Source organism: Empidonax traillii, unplaced genomic scaffold (assembly GCF_003031625.1).
Source record: "Empidonax traillii isolate 1590-97213 ecotype Southwest subspecies unplaced genomic scaffold, ASM303162v1 scaffold62:size2133460, whole genome shotgun sequence".
Lineage (NCBI taxonomy): Eukaryota > Metazoa > Chordata > Aves > Passeriformes > Tyrannidae > Empidonax > Empidonax traillii.
The window spans coordinates 878,746-899,432 of NW_020955255.1; the positions used below are offsets into that span (position 1 = coordinate 878,746).

The 20,687-nt window shown below is 36.3% G+C and overlaps 1 protein-coding gene across 9 annotated transcripts in view; it reads right to left on the bottom strand.

The window, feature by feature from the left end:
* Positions 1-12,903: 12,903 nt before the first annotated feature.
* Positions 12,904-20,687, bottom strand: part of PTBP2 (polypyrimidine tract binding protein 2) — a 49,585-nt gene continuing 41,801 nt past the window's right edge. For 4 of the 9 annotated variants that reach the window (XM_027879933.1, XM_027879927.1, XM_027879925.1 and 1 more), the window contains 6 exons: positions 17,425-17,579; positions 15,933-15,966; positions 15,396-15,488; positions 14,803-15,019; positions 14,624-14,701; positions 12,904-14,487 (listed from right to left, as the gene is read on the bottom strand). In XM_027879933.1, the coding sequence (XP_027735734.1) occupies positions 14,355-14,487; positions 14,624-14,701; positions 14,803-15,019; positions 15,396-15,488; positions 15,933-15,966; positions 17,425-17,579 (710 nt within the window). In that variant the 3' untranslated portion in view covers positions 12,904-14,354. The remainder of the gene's footprint in view (positions 14,488-14,623; positions 14,702-14,802; positions 15,020-15,395; positions 15,489-15,932; positions 15,967-17,424; positions 17,580-20,687) is intronic. The other 5 variants (XM_027879931.1, XM_027879929.1, XM_027879930.1 and 2 more) reach the window with 3 other exon arrangements.

Consider the following 20,687-nt stretch of genomic DNA (forward strand, 5'->3'; position numbering starts at 1 on the left):
TTCTTTTCAGATGGTTTCTTTCACTAACATCCTGAGATGGTTTCTTTCACTAACATCCTGAGACTTAATTCTTGTTACAGTCCTCTCCCTACCCTGAGGAGCAAATTTCCTATTGACCAATACTCAGCTCAATTCTGATTATAATTGTAAAGGCACTGCACTGAGATTAAACCTCCTACTTCCACATCTCATGCACAGCAATCTGAGAGCGTTATTAAAACAGACTCCCTTCTGATCATCTCTGTAGACATTTTAATCTTACATTCAGTGTTTTTATAACCAAACCTTGCTTCTCACACACAGAGGGAAGGGAATTAATTGAATTGCGGGGGAGGTTGATTTTGTGGAGTCCATTGGAACTCAGCAAAAGTATCTCTCATCTCTTGAAAAGCATTTACTCTGAATTCTAACAAAATAAGCCCATTTTTTAACTGCTCACTTCAAAGGGAAGAGTGGGAATTGTTTGTGCTCTGTCTTTCTCAGCTAGTGTTTCTATTATCATTTTTCTTAAAAGCAACACAGGCATCTGGGAAAGGATGATACAGCTGCAAAGTATGGAGAGGAGTGTGGGTGTTGTTTTTTTTTCCCCTGTTAATGTTATTTCTAATACAGAAATGTGAAAGGCCTTTCAGTGCAGTCATGGGGTGAGAATGGACTGAGGGAGACAGTGAGGTAGGCAGTTAACAATACTTCATTTTCTCTCTCTGCTCATTGCATGAAAGCAAACAGCCTGGGTTCCCTTGCCAATTTTCTCACATCTCGTTTATATGTAAAGGACACAAAAAGCAGCGGCAGCAGAAGAAAGTGTCTGCCTAAGGCCTCCACTCAAGACATTAGGGCACAGTGCAAAGTGGAGCTTCCTTCTGTTAGGATTGTAAAACATCCCATAAACTCCAGCACCTCCCAGAACACAGTGTGCTTTAAAGAACAGACTACAGGGTTTGCTTTGGAAGAGAAGAGGATCATGAACTCTTGGGCACATTGGGTGTGCTGCTAGGTTTACTCTCATATCCTGTCAGCATCTCTGGAGAGATGTGTTCATTAAGAATGAATCAGGATTTGCAAGAGTCAAGGAAATAAGGAAGTGTAAGTGTCCCATATCCTGCCCTCACACTGAGGATCTTCAGCAAGAAAGCAGAATATTTGCTGTGAAGGTCAGGGAGAAGGACTAACACTAATATTAAACATAAGGGTACTCATGTGTCTGACCCCCAAGTTTTCAGCCAAGGCTCAGAAACAGATCCGTTAAATCCCAACATCCTTCTACCGTTAAATCCCAACATCCTTCTACCTCTTTCAATAACCTAAAACATGACACAATATTACAGTACTTTAACGTAACATGGACACAGTGAGCTCAAAATCTCCTCTGCTTTCCTGGGCCATGTTAGGACTAATTAAATACAAGCCTGTAAAGAAAGTCTGGGTACCTGCAATCCAACCAGAAATCCCGGGAGACAAGACCTTATTTTCTGCTAAGCTTCAGTGGTTAGTTCAGTTTGAACAGCATCAAAAACTGAACCACAAAGAGGCCCCTCCAGGAGGAACTGAAGTTCTCTAGCAAGTATCAAGGAGTTACAACTTCGTGTGTAACTTCAGGAGCATCAGCAGTTCTGTAGCCTTTTGTTCTTCCTTATGTTAAAGCTCTCCTTACTTTTATTCAACCTCCTCACTATTTTCAATTAATTGCTTTTATTTACCAGATTTTACATCTGTTAATCTGATCAATATCAAATTAACCTCACCTTCAAGGCTGTTAGAGAACATGCTGAAAGAAACTGTTTTAAGAAAACCCTGGGAGCAGCACGTACATCATCCCAGCTCAACACTAGCAATCACCCTCTCTCGTGTCAATTGATCCTTTCTCATTACTAGCCCTTCTTTTAGTATATCAGTAGATTTTGTGATCTGAAAAACCCAACCTAACTAGCAATTCTGTCATATCACATCAGTACCTTGTCTGAGAAACAGGCCTAGACAGATGGGAAGGGAGAGGATCAGAACTCCCAAGAAGGCCTCAATTGGCTATGCATATCAATAAAATGGAGAGCTCTGGAGTGTGTTTTTTGAAGTGTTGCTACCAGCATTGTAACACTATCCAGCAAGATTTGAAGTCTCATTTTATCCTGTAAATACATCCATAAAAAGCACATCCTCAAACATTCCCACCCCTCATTTCCACATGGAGATGGGTCCCCGTTACCTGGACTCCTTGCAGCTGGATCTTGCGATGTTCCAAACAGACACCAGGTCTTGCTCAAATCCCCCATTGCACAATTTCTGATGTACTTGTAGGTAAGGTCTCCTGAGGCCAGTACTCCATAAACAGGACTTGAAGGATGAAGATGGTACATCACAAGGCAGCATTCTCTGCATTCAGCTTTAGATCCATGCAGTCCTCCCAAAGTCAGTTTTGGCTGCAGAAGACAAGCAGTTTCTGAAACTGCTTTAAAACCCCAGAGTTCCCTGTGTTCTGACACCTGCAGATGGCCAACAACAGCATTTGGATACTGGTTTGCCACAGCACCATTACACGTTCACCAACAAGCCAAAGGAGCCCAAAGCACGTTCATGGGGATCATTCACAGGGAAAAGATGGTGCACAGAGAACAAGGACGCAGCAAAATGAGGAGAATAAGGTACAGGGATGCAATGTTGGATGGAGAACAGATCAGGAGAGCAGTTTTCAAAAACTAACAGATTGTAAACAGTGTAAATATTCCAAACTTGGGGCAGGTAGGGCAATGACAGGCAGGTTAAGAAGAGTTAAGAAAAACTTTAATTTTATTTAAGGTTTGGTGCATCTAGCTGGATAAGCTTGATGGGAAAAAGGAATAGAAGACATGATAAAGCAAGGGGGAAAAAGGTGTGCAAAGTTTTGGAAAAGATGTAAACTGAGTCTAGCAGAATTTTTTTTGAACTTAACATTCCGTCTGCTTCAACTCTAAAGAACAGAGCTATTCAGAAATTTCATGCAAAAACTAGTCTACAGTTACCTTTCCAGCATGTAATCAGTTCTAAGTATGACACTTATATCACCTTTACTTTGTCATTAGCTATAAACAGAAATATTGCCTATTTCTCAAGAACCTCCCTTATTACAGGTTCTTTAAATACTCCCTTAGTAATGAATCAATTTGGTAAAACAGCTTGATTTTTCGTTCACTTTCTATGACATCCAGATCTGTGTTAATATAAATGGCAATTACGTTCTAAGTAGAAATGCCACAATATTTTACTTTATCCATTACTACATAAATATGTAGATTTATGTGCATGGCTCATAAGTAGTAAATATTAACAATATCTGACATGATAAAACAGTAAAAGCCCGGCTCATGAAACACCATTTTACTGTCTTTCTCCTCTTATACTACAGTGATGAGTCAAAAATCAGAAGTGTTTCTTTGAGAATCCTTATGGTCTTGTCTGACACCTCAAAGTAAAAGAGAACCTTTGCTTTAAGAAACTTAAGGTGTAAATGTCAGCACAACTCCATAAAGTAAAAGCAAACATCATTCTTGGCATGATTAACAAGGAACTAACACATTGTTTCAAGAAAGCATGTCTGGAAAAAGAACAGAAAATTCCCACTGAGATAATAACCAGACTTGAAAAGAGCTGTGCCTGGAGAATCCTGCACGGACCTAGAGCAGCAGTAACAGAAACACAACAAAAGTGGTATGATAGGCTAAAGGTAGGGGAGAAAAACACAATCCCCCCCCAAAAAAACATGCAAAATAAACAGCAGCCCAGAGATCATACTCATTAATGAACGAGTATTTTTTTCCTGCCTCACTGAAGGAAAAACACATTAAGAATTTAAATAACATTACTTAAGCAAAACATTCCAAATAGTCCATGAAGCTGATGCAATCCACTGCTTTGGCAGTGTGGGGCAAACCATTTCATTACATGTTCTTGTAAAGTGATGTGTTTACTATGTTATGTTATGTTGCATCTCTGTAAATATATAATATTTTAGTAATTATTAATATCTAGAAACTAAAATGATTGATATAGGCACTTAGGCCAATAAACTTCATGGTGTGTATTAGCTTAAGTCCCAGAGCTACTTAGAATTTCCACCCGTATCTCAAATCCATGCCAGTTCCAGCCTTTAAGGTTGGAACAATTATATCAGCATAAAGTGTTTTAAAGATGAGATTTCATTACATTTTAGTTAATATTTGACTTCTGTTGAAGCAGGCAGTGTTGTTTTCCTCCTCCTTCCAGGAGCATGCTCCATCCACTTCAGCATTTCTCTAACCATTTGGTGACCAGGTACAGTCCACTAAAGGGCAAAAAAGTAATATCAAAAAGGGGAGAGGGTAGAAGACAAGTGAGAAGTTTGACTTCTTTGGTAGGGATGCTGTCAGTTTAGCAGGTTGAATCATGCAAATGAAGGGCAAGAAGGTAACAGGCATCAGAGCAGGCAGAAGATCCCAGCCAAGAATGGCAGGAGCAGAACTAATCCCTTTAATAGTAGCAAGCCTTAAGAACAGCCCAACTGTAATTTGAAAGCACCTGCTGAACGATTCCTGGCTACTTCTTGCAGTGCAAGAGAAGCATTTGGAACACCTTCCTGTCCTTGAAAGCCACATTAACAAAGAGATAGGAGAGAAAAACAGGTTACATTGTTAGTACCAATATATTTAAAGTTATGTGTCTATTGTGTACAGCTAAGTCTCTCATATAACGCTGCATTTGGTACAAGGAATCAGGCAGTTGTACATGGTAGACTTAAAAATCCAGTTACAATTTTACAAGCATTAAGTAGCTTACTTTTCACTTCTACTTATCAGCTCCTATAATCCCATCAGTTTCACTAGTACAAGATGCACAAAGTGGTCATTTTTCAACATTACTGAACCAGCATTTATGAGAACAATGTTTAGAAGTTTCAGGTGATAGCAGTCTGCCACCTTCATGAAGATGACTAAGGGAGAAAATAAGTACTACTCCACTGGATCAGTTTTCCTACAGATCAGTCATATACTACATGCATGCATGAGGAGCTACTAATGTTATAATTGCTGATAACTCAACACCAGCCTCTAAATACTCAGAATGTGGATATAACACTGCAAGTCTAGGACTGTTAAACATCTCTTGGAAATTTTATAAATTATTTATTTCCAGTGATAATAAAATTAAGTTTGATTAATATATGTCCAGCACAAAGAAATTCACTACAGCAGTGAGGCAATGTTAGGGATTATATTCGAAGTGCAAGCAGCAAAAATGAAATTTGGAACATCCAAATTTCACCAGAATTTTTGACATCCAAAAATATTCGAAACTTGTAACTGTTCATCTTTGTAACTGCTGAAAATGACTCAAAAAGGAGGCGCTTATACATTAACAAGTGTAAGACATTTTGACACTTCTGAAATTGCCAAACAGAGGGGAAGAATAAGTTGGTAACAAACCTGGTAGCTTATATAAACCAAGCACTTTAAAACGTCAGCTCTTTATCAGTGGAAGGAGTTGTTAACGTCTCTGAACAATAGAATGGTAGTAAACAGGCATGCTTTCACCCAAGAGAGAAAGGCAACTTAATGTACAAGTACTTACTCAATATGGGATTTTGTACAATAGATTACGGCAGCCCAAAGATCAGAGTTCTATTTCTGACAATTATTACTCTGTCAAAGATTTCGATATAATCAACAGCCTGTGAAGTTTCAGCTAAACTCAAGTGTCTTAGCTTATTTGCAGTTTTAAGTGAATCACACCTGGCCTCACAATGACACACAGCTCACCTCTAAGGTGCTGGTTGACAAATTTAAAATATCATAAAAAACACTGCAACTTCAGGACTAGCAAATTCATTTTGAAATTGAAAAAGGAAGAATTCTTCTAGCAAGGGGTGCAGGGACATAGGCTGAAAACAGCTGAGAAAGTGCACAACTCCAGGACCTCGTGCCCTGTCACCTTTCACCCAGTATGTGTAGAGGAAGCTCTCAGCTACTGTCTCATCTCTGTAGAGCTGAAATTCTTGAATAGCAATTCACTATTTACATAATATTTTCTCTGTTTCTATTTCTTTGCGTACTCAGTCACTACATCTGGATGAACTTTTTCTTCTCCCTAGGAACATGGTTTTGGCAGGGCAGATGTCTGCAAAAGAATCTCTGCATTCAGTAGCGGTTGCCTAGATACCACCAACTAAATGCCAAAAGCCGAGGTTCAGTTTTTCCAGCACAAAAAAACAATGCCTACTGTTCCAAGCGGTAATCCTACTGCAAGTTCACCAAGTTCTACATTGACTGTTATTAAGGTCTACTAGCATAAATGTAAGTTACTGACTTACTGACAGACACACCGAAAAAAATTACAAAGTAGGGGACAGACAAGTATAACATTCTTGTTTTAATTACAAAAGAATTATTCAGAGCGTAACATTCAGTTCCTAAAACATTTCATAAATCAAGAAGCATTTGAAGAATTTCTTTCTTAGTGTAACAATGATGTTTATTTAGGATTCAAGCAGGTTGCTAAATATTAAGTGATGCTGAAATGAATATAAAATCCAAGGATTTCTGAAGATGGAACTGTCTCAAAACAGACTGGAGGGCTCCCAGATTTTTCCAGGGCTACTCTTAATCCAAGAGCCAAAGTGTGTATAGGTCTGATTTCACTATACAGCACATACCCTAAAAGTTCTGAAATCATGGATGCAATTTACTACGATCAAAGGTCTCAAAGGTCCTGAAGAATCCTACAAGCCACCGAATCTGCAAGTCTTGAATTCCTAGAAACCTCGCAGCTGCAGCATATAACCAGGTCTGGCTTCATGTGTGATGTGTCTCTGAACCAAGTTTAACATTTATAATACTGGTCCAGTGTACCAAGCACATTGTATTTACTTTCCCGTAAATCTCTCTGGAAGTTTACCGTGCAGTTCTAAGTGTAGAACGCAGCTGGATAACTGTTCCCAACATAGGAAGGAGGATCTCTGTACCTTCCTTTAGCTATGAAGGAATATGTCACGTATGTTGTTTCAAATCACCTTGAAAAAAGCTGTTTTACAGAATTCCTATCTTCAGAAACTGAGGAAGCTGCTGTGGACTGACAAAGGATGGGTATTGAGGGGTGTACCATTTCAGATCAGCAAAAATCCAAGTTTTCAACAGGCTCAAAACTTGCAAAAGCTGGAATTAAAAATGAAATGTGGAATCCCCTTCCTTAGGACAACCTATTAAGGAGGTCTATGTCAAGCTTATAGATCATAGCCTATAAAAAACAACAGTACATTCACATGAAAAAAGTTCTGATACTTTTAACATGTTTGCTTTGACAAGGGAAGTACTTCAAAAAAATTTCTAGGTATCTGTAAGAAAACTGCAAATAAATGTTAATATTGATCTGTTAGCAGGATACTTGCACTCTATAGACTTCGGTTTTACTGAGCAACTCTAGTCATTTGCTAATGATAATGGATGGTGATGTGGCAATTCTTGCATCGCCACAACTGAGAGTACATCCCCTGGTGGGCCAAAAATGCTGCACACCTAAATAAGGTATGACACATGAAGGAAAAAAAGTTATTTAGAGTTGATCCACAGCAATAGCATAAGTGTTTGGTATTATCATTCTCTAATCAAAAGAACCATTTATTCACAGTACATTTATACAAAGAATTAAAAAAAAATTAATTCATACACCTCTGTGTAACAAGATGGCACCACAAACACCTCTGTTTTTAAGAACCATTTTGAGAGAAGAGCCATGAATTAGGTCATCTACTATTAACCATGTATTCTGAAGGAACTACACTTGAAAGAAGATGAGGGTTACCTCCATCTAACAGAATTTGAAAATAACTGCTTTCTAAAAACCAAAGTGGATTTAAATTGTAGCAAAAGATTTAAGTCAAGATTATTTTTTTCTCCTAAGTTCTATCAGTAAGCACGGCAATGCAGTGATACAGACTGACTAAAGAAGTCATGCAGCTTCTGTCATCAGTTTAAACAAGTTAGACACACTTCTGACCAAAATGTTTAAGGTTTAACAGAATTTGCTTAAGAACTGAAAAATGAAGGTAACCTCTAGTTTATTTTCTATAAACATCAACAGGAAAACCTCCGTCCAAAAAGAGAGGAAAAAAGAAAGAAAAAGGCCCCATACTTCGAAAGACAACCTTTGTTCACAGAAAATTTACTTAAATTACCTTAAATTCAATATTCAATTCAAAGGTTAACATTTAGGCGTCAAAGCACAGCATGCTGAAAAGTGTACTTTGTTGACACAGCACCATGACTATTTACTGGCTGAGAACTGTCAGTGTTTTAAAGCAGCAGCAAGGCTGGTGCCCCACCATACACTGCAAATCACTGGTGTTTGTCAGATACAGCTGCCAAGAAACCTTCCTTGCTGTAGAAAAGAACAGACTAGTCTAGCATTATTTCAGCTGCACAACTGAAATCTTCAAAGCGCATTGATGCTGTCAGAGGTAAGCCCAGGGCATTAAGGAACTAGAGGGGATAGGGTTAGCCCAAAGGGTATCGGTGTACCCTTCCATGGAATACGGATGGTTAGAAATTTTACAGTATACATTTTTTATCAAAAAATGCCAGTGTCATTTAATGACTGTTCTAACAAATCTCCTTCTAGATCCCACTAGCTCACTTTATCTAGCTCTTTGGCAAGCCATCACTGTCAATCATCCTAAACTACCCTGACATGCAGCCTATCCTAGGGCTAGAGGCTGCAGGCTTTCAGTCTCCCTGGCTTCCAGGAATGAGCAGTACTCATCCCCAGGAAAACCAGTTTCCACAGCAGTCTGCACGCAATCGCTAAGTTTTGACACCTCCGTACCTGTTGAGCTGACGTGAAAACTCATATTTACCTCACGACCTGGACGAATTTTGACCACACTTGCTTATAAAATAACCCTACAAAATAATTCAACCAATACCTCTCACCTTGTCAACGTTTTTAATGTCTATTTACGCATGAAAACAACTGAAAGAAAGCTCCTGAAACTTCCTCAATGCTCCTCTGCCCAATACTGCTCCTGCTGCAGAACATCCCTTCCTTTCAATTTCTCATGTCCTGTACCCACTATCCCCAGGCCCTGCGATGTTTGCTACCTCACAAGCTGCTGCTTGTTAGAGAGGGAGAGAACTATGTTCATGCCTGCTTGATAATTCCTGGCAAAGGACAAGGCAGCAGATTTTTTCCTTCCCTTGCCCACAGCACATGAAAGTAAGGACTCTGACTTAGCAAGACAACTCATCATAAGGACAGAAACAGTTACACCTTAGTAGGGGAGACCTTCATCCCCTCTGACAGGAAACCGGCCAAAGGTTGCAAGAGTGACAAGGAAGAGACAGAGATTATCTAGGGAACAGCATATTCACATGGAGACAGAGCAATTACACACGCCTCATTTCCTTATGAAACTGGGATAAAACTCATAAAACATGCAGAACTCTTCAATAATAGGAGTGCTATTTTGAGCTAATTTTTTTGAGACATTTAAGTCAATCTGCACTTAATTCACATTTTTGCAAGGAAGAAAAGTTCTTTGCTTTTCCTTTGCTGCCTGCATGCAGAACTAATCAAGAAGAATATAGATTTTAAACATTACATGCTGTAAACTTTGAAAGGGAAAAAACAAACTAACACAATCCTCTTACAAATTTAGTTGTTGATCAGAGAAAAATTCAGTAATTCAGAAAGTAATAAAGGTACAGCAAGCTGTAAAAAATTCTAACGTGAAGCAGGAACTCACCAATCTCATTTGCTTAACCATCCGTCAGAGACCATGCACACGTGCACAGATGCACTGAGAGAATTTCAAAGCTCAAGATACTCAGATTAGGGTATTCTAAATAAATTCTTACATTAAAGGAAAAAAACCAAAGAAATTCTCTGAAGCTTCACTACTGTGGCATATAATTCCTCAGCAAGGCACTGTTTCTAGCAAGCCAATAGTGGACTAACAGAATAATTAATAATGGATTATCATTTTCTACATTTAGATTTCTGCAGTCTACTGATTAACTTCACCAAGACCCATTAAGTAGAAAATAGTATGCCAAATCCCATCATTTCAGAAAAATTGTTCTTTCTCCTTATCCTCTGTGTGGACAAGAACCACACCAGCAGGCTCAGCTCTCCAAGAGACCAGGAAGGTAAGAAATACTGTAGATGTTGCCATATATATTAGCCTTTTAACATACACCAGGACGAAAAGAGATGGGACATTCTGCCTTATTATTTAACAGAAAATTTGTTGTTCACCTAAGCAAAACTCTGAACTTCAAGTCATCTCAGTGTCTAGAATGGAATAAGAACTTCAGCCTCATCGCTACCTTAGACAAACCTTTTAGAGAAGCCTTGCTCACTGTAAAACATTTAATACCACGACAAATATTTCTTGAGATGCACTAGTGGATTTATATGCCTGTATTCAGAGAAAAACATAATTTTTTTTCCTAATGTTTCAATGGAAGTACATATTCACTAAGCAGAGAATTAGACAAATTATCTGAAGTAGACTAGAGTTTGAAATTGCAGTGCCTTAAATCCTGCAGATTTATCTGATTATTCCTGTCATGATGTAACATACTATAAAACATAAAGAAATTTATAATGAATCAAAGGAGTTGTTTTTGTAAGATGGTTTATAAAGCTGAATATTAACATAAAACTTTAAAAACGGCAATCTACAAATAGTCATATGATTTGTTATTTCTGCAGGGGAAAAGGGGCCTTTCATATAATATGTTAAGTCACAATATACAGATATACTTCCAAGTGAAATCATTTAACTTCTAAGTTTTGCCACAATTTTTAATCATGATGCAATCAGGTTTTGGTTTTACTTCATTTACATACTATATTCATCAGTGGACATTACCTGATCAAAGAATCATTTTTGGACTTCTCCAATCAATTTCATTGCTCCATTAAACATTTCACAAAGAAAAAAAAAGAAATCAGCAATTATCTTCTGTCAAACTACCCAAATTATTTTAAAAATCTGAAACTGAGGAAAATCACCACGCCAATGGTGAAGTTCTACTCACAAACTGAGAACTCACATTACACTGAGTGTAAGAAGTTATTCATGAACCTTATTTTTAGTAAAGTTTTAATAAAAATGTTTTCCATTTTCACATTCTGAAGAGCTAAAAATACAGAAACTTATTTACATTTTATAACAACAAAAATGTACAAATTACTATACAAAATGCAGTACCATCTCATTAAAAACAAGTTTTTGAAAGTTCTAGCAGTAAGGATATTATTAAGCCTGTATTTTCTGAAGAGACAGCAATTTAAAAACTAAGTATCAATAACTGAACAGTAATTTTCTTCAGGTTAATAAAAAATGCTTTAATGACAATTATGACTATTGGTACTTTTAATTTTGGCTGATACAAATATAACTCATAATAAAAGCTCCTGAATTTATAACAAGTCGAAGCCAATATATAGTCTTTCCCTTGAGGGTTTTGCCACAGAAATTTTCACAAGTATAGAAACTTCTTTTTAAGGAAATAAGCCTGGCAAGAAATTAGTAAGTTACAGTTTTACAAAACCGCTGCATCTGTACACACTCACTGGAGATGTTTACAGTTATTTCAAAATTACACATATGGCAATCAGTGTATGATATCTGATACAGATGTTTCAGAGTGGAAATGGTTCAGCACAAGCTGAACGCATGGAATGGCAGATTTCAATTCACATTTCTATTTGAAACATGCAAGCACATTCTGAGCCACAAAAGGGAATCTGACACACTTTTACTTTAAAAAACTATGGGCCATCATATTGCATAGACGAAGAATCTACAAAATCAGCTCAGTCAGACCCTTAACTGCTGCTTAAATCAACTGGGATCTAGTCACATCTATGCATTTGAGTGCTTGAGTTGTAAAAAGATGCTGATTCACAATCTTTGTGTATGGATGAATCTGATTCTATCAGCATTTCAGACTGGACGATCACTGCAACACCTGGAGTAGAACTCAACTTATATATTGGGTGCAATTCTGATAAAACAAAAGAATCCACTGGATTTTATTTAACATATTAAGACTAATGCAAGTCCTATGTTATATCATGACCTTTAAAAAGCTGATAGCTATTTATTGATTTGAAAGTCAACCCAGAGAACAGACATCAGTTCACAAAGTATTCCAACATCAATATATCCACAGTGGTTGTAATGGAGAAGTGACAGAAAAATGCTTTGATTTGAACACTGACAGCTTTTACTAAATGCTCCAGGATCATACAGTTATTCTTAAATGGGGATTGTGTAAAAGCCTATTTCTAATTGAAGAGAAAAATCCCCAAACAAACAATTTAAAGTAATATAAAGAAACACTACTGAAGTGTCCAAACTGTTGTCACACTAATTTGAACCCATGGCTCTGAAAAGGTAAAATATCCTGGTCTCAAATATGCATGGTCCACTAATCTCATGTTAAATGTTGTTACTTTCACCCATGAATATACCATATGATTAGTAGGAAATCTTTAGCAGACACAAAAAAAATGAAAGATGGAACTTGCAGCAAGAGAGCATGGCAAACCTGAGAGATCTATTAGTGCATAAATTTGCTTAAAACTAAAAAGATAGAAAGAGAGAGCTAACAAACTACAATAAAAGTTATGTCTTTAAAGCAGTAAGTTATAACAGGGTGGGAAATGTTTAATATGAACATATACCTGCAAAGGGGTCACTATCTTTCTGAAAATAAAGAGCTGATATTTTTCACAGCATCAGATTTATGGTAAAAAGCCATAAAGAGTAGTTTTTAATATTATGCTTTTCCCACCCTGGCAGAGAATAAACATGAATTTAGAAGCACAGTAGAAGTGAAAAACAAAGAAGAAGAGAGATAGAAAGCAGCAGAGAAAGACAGAAAAGGTGAATACAGAGCTACAGAAGTGTTTATTGAGCATGCTACAGAGGTAAGCAGAGTACACACAAAATGAAATTAAACAACCATCAAACCTCCCAACTTTGTTAGAAAATTAATTTTTAATTGTGCCACTTTCAAACTATACTGAATTTTACAATTCTAAAGATGTAAAAACTCAACTAATAGAAAATATACATGACCTTTTTTTCTCTACATAGGTAACAGAATCTATGAATCTTGAAACTAAGTACATCAATTTCAAAAAGTATTGGTCATTTAAACAGAATCAAGGTAACAGTTCAGACTGACAGAGAACTGCTTTCAAATTAACTGGATCTGCAGATTCTGAGCCATGTTTATAGTAAAGTCAGATCAATTTCTAAATACAAAATATTTTGAAGAGATTTATTAAAACTGAATATTACAATGCAAGGTAAATTAAGACTAAAGGCACATAAACTTTGGTCCCACCTGGTTGTCAGTTTTAGGAAACTGCCACAAAATTTCCTGCAAGCATTTGCAGCAAACTTTCTTCATCATTGAAAAATACATGCACCATTTCCTGAACTAGCTTGACCAGTCTGTACATGCTCAGAAATCCACAACCATATTCCATATCTTAATTACAAACTAAAGATGGCAATATATATTGAAATGCACATAAGTCATGTCAACTTCAAAAACATCTACGAAAAATATTCAGCCACAAACAAGACATTACTTAGTGCTGACATTTATATGATACATCCCACAAGAGTGTGTACAAAAAGGTTAAGATTCCACAATGCTTTCCACATAGGGCTCAAAGTCACAGAAGTCACTTTTTGTCCTTTGAGAAATTAATATTCTGTACCTTGTTAATTTTAACTAATGCCTACATTCATAACTGAATCTAGACCAGAACAATGTAATACAAAAGGCCTTTTTAAAAAAAAAACACAAAGCAAGAAGTAGCAAAAAATCAAATAATGTAATTTTACTCTCTCAGCATAATGCATCTAATCCAATTAAAAAGAAAAATAAGTGACAAGCCAGTAGATAAAGAAATCAAGCAGGAGAAACAAAAACTTAACCTTTTTACACACCCCTGCCTAAACATATTTAAATTATCATGTAACAATGTGCCCCAGACAACCAAATTTGCTTTTTACTAGTTATGCAATTCCAGCAGTACTAGTTTTCCTTTTTAAGGCACGTATGTCAACTAAGTTGAAAAATGTGGTATTATCTTGAAATCTTTTAAACAAAACAATGGTTTATCTAAACAACAGTTGACTACAGCAGTTAATATCACTGCTTTTATTTTTTTTAATTTTTTATTTTTTAAAACAATCAAGGAATGATAACAGCATGAAAAAAAATAAAAAAACAGAAGACAAACTCTGGTCCCCACTTTCCTGAACAGTCAATAGGTGACAACACCAAACAATGCAATACACCTTCATTCTCAATCTGCCTTTTTTAAATAGTTGACTTGGAGAAAGAAACTCTCAGATGGTGACTTTCTCCCAAATTGTAATTGTGAAGATCAATCAAAGCCTGAATAGCTTCTTCTACTGTTGACATCTGAAGAAGTGCCATCTTGTGATCTCTTCTGAAACAAAATAATGGAATTAGGAACTCGAACACTACAGGGGTTACTACTAATGTTTGCTATCTGATACGCGCTTTTTCTTAAGATGTGCTGCAAAAACTCTTCTGTTAGAGCTGTGTGCAGAAAAGCTACTTACTGAAAAAATTTAAATGCTTTCACAGTGCCTCCAGTGTTAGCAAACAATGTGCGTAGATCCTCTTCTGCTACTGATGGTCTACAGACAAAGAAAATAAGCATAAGCAGGAAGTCGTTAGTCAATTCAGTGTGTTGGCAATTCACATCAATATTACTGGCTTACTAACAGTGAACACTTACGGAATATTGGACAGATGAAGTGTTGCAGAAGGAGGAAATATATTTTGAAAGTTCTTTGAACCAGGTTTCTTGAAGCGATGCAAAGGTGAATTACCAAAATCTTTAGTCAGCCCTTGGTCATCAAGTCCCTCTCGAGGTAGTTGTACTGTTTGATGTTTAGAAAGGGTAACCCGAATAATCTTTCCGTACATTTTTTGTCCATTAAGATGGCTCATGGCTGAAAAAGACAAGTTTACTCAATTGAATGTTACTTTTCAATAGCTTGTGGTACATCACACAAGCAAGAAGAACACCCAATCAAATTAAAGGGTCTATGTGCTAAAAGACTGGAATCAAGAATTAGGTCTGCAGAGGCTTCAAGAATATTCAATTTTATTTAAAGACAATCACATGTGATTCAGCTGAGGAATTCATTTAGAATATTATGCAGACCTTCTGGAACACAAGTGTATGCAATAAGATTTTGGATCTGGTAGGTAACCAGGATAAAAGACAAACTGACAAATATAAACACACTTAGTTCACCTGATCTTGAACAGCCTAATTTCCAAATACTTAGACTAAAGAGAAAATAAACAGGAAACTAATCTTACCCAGCTGTGACTGGTTTCCATCAGCCATCTGTATAAGAGCACTATCTTTCTTATTGTATAAAATCTTCACACGCTGCACATCACCATAAACACCTTTTCAAAGTCAAAAGTAACCCAAAAGAAAAAGTTCATTTTAAAGCCAGTCACCTAAGTAATATATTTTGACATATCAATGGAACATTCAGACAGCAACAAGATCACTCACTCAAACTCAACACACTCACAAATGAATAAAGGAGATAAAGATTTTGAATAGTGAATTTTGAAAAGAATTATTTCTGAAAAACCCTCAAAGCTATGTGAATGATATTAAATTAAAGATCATGCAAAATATATTAGCATGCATTAAAAGAAAAACTGTGTCTATGGAGAGTTTTAAACAGCAAAAGAAAAATAGCAAAAGATTTACTATTCAACTTTAAGCCAAAGTGCTAGCTACAAATAAGAATTAAGGTGAAACAAAAAAACCAACCAAACAAAAACCATAAAAACCAAAATCAAATCAATAATAAAAGTATAGTGCTAACAATAACATACCGAAGAGGGTAAACAGACTTTGGGGCGTAACCATCTTTAGAAGGAGAGAAGAGCAAGCAGCGTAAGACAAGAAGAGAGAAGAGTCGAGGAAGAGCGGAGATGAACAGATCATCCATAACGAAGGGTGGTTCCCGCAGAATGGTGAGGTGGTCATGGATCATGGTTTCAAGGCGGTTAATTGGGGCAAGTTGGTCCGAGGAACATTTTGTTCAAGCACAGAAGCATGAACATAGGGAATGAAGACAGGGAACGTAGACAAAGACGAGGAGAAGGGTAAGACAGGGAAGGGCATGGGGATTTGGGTAAAGACAAGGAACGGGAAGTTGAACACAAAGGGAAAAGGATGAAATGGGGGAGGGAATACAGCAATGCAGAAGAAAAAAAAATAAGGAAGTGGGGAACAAAAAAAAAATAAAATATAGGTCAGTACATAGGAAATGCAGGAATTTGGTCAGAAAATGGTTGGTTTATGTACTGTACAAGAAAAACTGAGTAAAATGTAGTCACCCAAGACAAATATGGGTAAAGTACATTCATATTAAGAGTAAACTACAGCATTTCATCTCAACATGAAAATAAATTAAAAAAAGCATGCAATAGAAATTTTAAAATTTAAACTTTAACTGCGTAAGCATGGCTGGTTATGAAATGCAGGCAAAAAATCTTTTAAAATGGCACTCTGATCTAAAACATTTTAACATGCAAGACTGTGGATGACAAAATAGTACCAGATGATAAATAAAGCTTCATGATTTACAGTGACAGAGGCCAGTTAAAAATGGAACAGCTAGACTGATACAAACTTCCCACATTTCATACCAGCTTTCACAGCCATCAAAATAAATGTACAGGACAGTAAAAATGCAAAACTAAATTAATCCCTTTAGATTTCAGAGTTAGGAAGAAAGATGCAGTTAGGGTGAAAATGCTTTGCCACCACTTTTTTTTTTTTTTTTTTAAAGACAAATGAGTAACTGCAAAGAAAAAAAATTACTAAGAGAGACTGGAAGAGTGCCTCGTCAAGATCTTTGGAAGAACCTTCAAAGAAAAATGTGTTAGAGTAGTTTACATAAATTAAGACCTCAAAATGTGAGATAAAAGCATGAAATGAAACAGCAAACGATTAGAAACAAAACAGAAATTCTAGTTTACATGCCTATAATTGCAAAAGAAAGTATAGTTGCTATTTTGTAAAAATAAAGTTTTCAATTCAAATGTCAAACATGCAGTTGAGTTACCACATTTTTCTTAGGAAAAAATAGGTAGCCGACTATGAAAGGATATTTTAAGTTGCTAGCTACCTGGGAAGACAAATGTATTTAACAATAATGGCTTTTAAATTAACTTTGGAGATTATTTAAAAAAACAGAACAAAAAAATACTTTGAGCTTAAAATCCAAATGTAAGAGGCGAAATGAAAAGAAATTATAAAATACTGACAAATGAAGTATGACCAAAGAGTGGAAAAGAAAAGTAAAATTGTTTTACTGACCTCTTCATTTAAATTGCTAACCAGGAGGACTGTATTGCCACCAGCTGCAACTCCAGGCATTCCTACACGACCAGCAGCAGCAGCTGCAGCTGCAGCAGCAGCATTTGGAATAGCCAAAGGACTCAGAGCCCCTGGAACAGCTGCAACAGGAAGCCCTAATTTTAAAATAAAGCGTATTTTACGAAACACACACAAGTCGTTTAAAAAGAAGTTCCTATATCAACACAAGTGTTGCATACAACACTCTACACAGCAGACAATTCCACTATTAAAGTAATCCAAACGGTTGTAGAATGAGTTGTTAAATGAACTTAAGAGAAATGTAGCCTTTTTTTTTATTCTGATTAAGTCCGCAAAGTTATGAGGTGTAAAAGTATTTTCTTTTCAAATCAACGTTATTACCCACCAAAACTGTTTCCATTGCACTCCAAAATGCTTCAAGTGTCTAGTTTATCAAAATGGTCTAAAGTACATTTTGATTATATCAGTGAGAATACACACTAATTGTGCTCTCTGCATCATGACATCCTTCTTTTCCATTTGATGCTAAATACGCAGCAGTGGAGGCAGCCACGTAAAGGTGTATGTATCTCTCACAGCCTCAGCATAAAGGTGAAGGGGAAACCACCTAAATTCAAGATTCAACATGCTCCATGGCTTTTGTAATCCAATTCTCTGAAGAACCATTAGCTAAACCTTCAGTTGTGCTTTTATTTTTTATTCTTCCAAGGAAACTCAGACCCTGAGAGACATGTTGGTTTTGTCTGGTCAAGTCCCTGGATTCATGAAAGGTTCTTGATAAATATGCACTATGCATAGTTATATAGGAACAGCTTTATCATATTTGATCAACACTGTATTTGCATATTATATACAGTCCAGTAGAAGGGCACTGACTTAGCAAAATGTGTTCCAGGACAGTAAGGCACGACACATGTCCACCTGAGGGAAAACAACTTATTTTATACTAGGTCTATAGCAGTCACTTAAGTTTTAGAAAATGTCATGCTACTATGACTTATTAGAGCGTATCAAATCTTCTAATACGTCTAGGCACCTCTCCCTAACCTTAAGAGCTTTAAGCCAGTCCAGTATTTTCAGAAATAAAGGAATCAAAAGACGACTAATAAAATTTTTATGGTTCTTTCCCTAGCTGGGCACAGCATAACTGAGTAATTGATACTTAAAAAGGCAAAATTCTTCATGGAATTCAAATTTTAAATTTTCAGTTAAAACCAAAAATAATTTAACACTATTCCTACACCAATAATTTGAATTATTATCCTTCAATATTATTAGCAAGACTCTTAAAAAGGGGCATTAGCAGAAAGTGTTGAGAAGGAAAGTCAGCGATGACAGCAAGGGATAAAGCTGAACCCTAAGCACAATAACGTATTTCCAGTTGCAACACTAAACATATCTAAACTGGGGGTAAAGTATTATTTCTTATCAGTATTTGTGATAAGTAGTTCTTAAGTAAAGTATTTTCTTTGCTGTGGTTCACTAAAATACAGCTGTTGTTTATCTAAAATTTTTTTCTGTAACATCTGTAACTTTTTTGGGGAAAATGAGGAGAGCGAGTATAGATATATTTTCATATGTGAGGTACAAAACCAGAAAACGAAAATAACTTGAAACCAACTCATTTTGTCCACTAGTAATTTTCTTCTTCTTTCAAAAGATAATAAGACTCATTGAAAAGATGTCCAATTTGCAGTCTCAGAGTTTTCTGACACCTGATTTCATCACAGCCGAGGATGTAGTAGATGAATGAGTAATGATGTGTGTGGGTTAGGATCATCTATTTGATTGATGTGTTTCTAACTGATTACATAGCACACATAGATCTCATTTCTCGGAAAGGTCAGACAAATTACAAAGCCACAGCAAACAGAATTCTTGTTCTGTAGACTCTACTGCACTCTGATTTGCCATTCTGATTTAAGCAAGTCACAATTTTTAAAAACAAGAACAGCTTCTATTATGACTACTAGTCACAATGTAAAACACTGTTTAAGGTTTGAGGACTTACCTGAAACTATTCAGAAATGTTAGCTACTTTGCCAACATGATCAACCTGTATTAGAAATCTTTGTCACTAGCTTTTAGTTTAGTTTCCAACAACTACGGATTACCGGTTTTTGTTTTTTTTCAAGATATTAATGAAAACATACAAATATTATACACCTTCTTCCTAGCCTTTTGAGGTCTTTCTCCTCAATGAAGTTTAAATACAACGTGTCACATTATTTATCCCTTCCTTCCCCACCCCCCCCAATTTACCCTTTTGCATGACTTCTGAAAGGCAAATTAGTAATGGCATTTTAATAGCAGGCAAAGTAAAGCTAAAGATATAGTATGAACTTATGTGAAACCCACAGGCAGTGGTAATCATATTAATGCAGGTAAGCACAACTGTGACTGAGAACTGGATTTAGTCCCTGGTCCTGTTATGAATCCTTTTTGTGGCTCTATGTCAATTAACTACCATTTTTTGTAATAGATACTGACCTGATGCTCATGCTTAGCTTGAATGGCTTTGACGAAGACACCAAATTCTTTTAAAATCTCTGCATAACAGCTTACAAAGCCACAAGTGTTACTATACTACATGTTAAAGTTACATTTACTGAAGAGAGTTAATTCCATCCAGAAAGAAACTGAGATATGTAACAGTTTAGTATTAATGCAGATTAAAATATCAAGAGTAACAAGATTCACATCCTGCCACTAAAACTCATTAAATTATGTTAAACCTAAATCTCACTTTTGACACGTGAATTACACCATATACTGTTAAAAAGCCAAAACCAAAAAGGCACCCAAGTTTTGTACAAGTCTCCAGCATAAAATAGCTTAATAGAAGCAAATGGCAGAAGTGAGTCCTCACCACATTCTTACCACATTTTCTGTTATTGATCTCATTATACACATAGAAAAGCAATCATTTTTACAAGAATGCCACAGGTTCAACTCATGGTATTCGTTTTAAACACGCAAAAGAACCTGAAGAGCATCACGTTAAGCTCAAAACAGAGTTGAACTCTTTCATGAGGAAACACCCTCTGGGAATCACATATGAATAGGGGATGGCAGACACTGAGTATACACTGAAGATATCTTTGTCAGCATTACAGAAAGAAATTCAACATCAAGACAAAAAAAGAAGGCTCGCTACTTTCTGCCATGTTTCACATATTGTAGTTCACCAGCCTCCATCTTATGACTTGAAATTTCAGGTCTTCCCATCCTTCTCCTTTTGA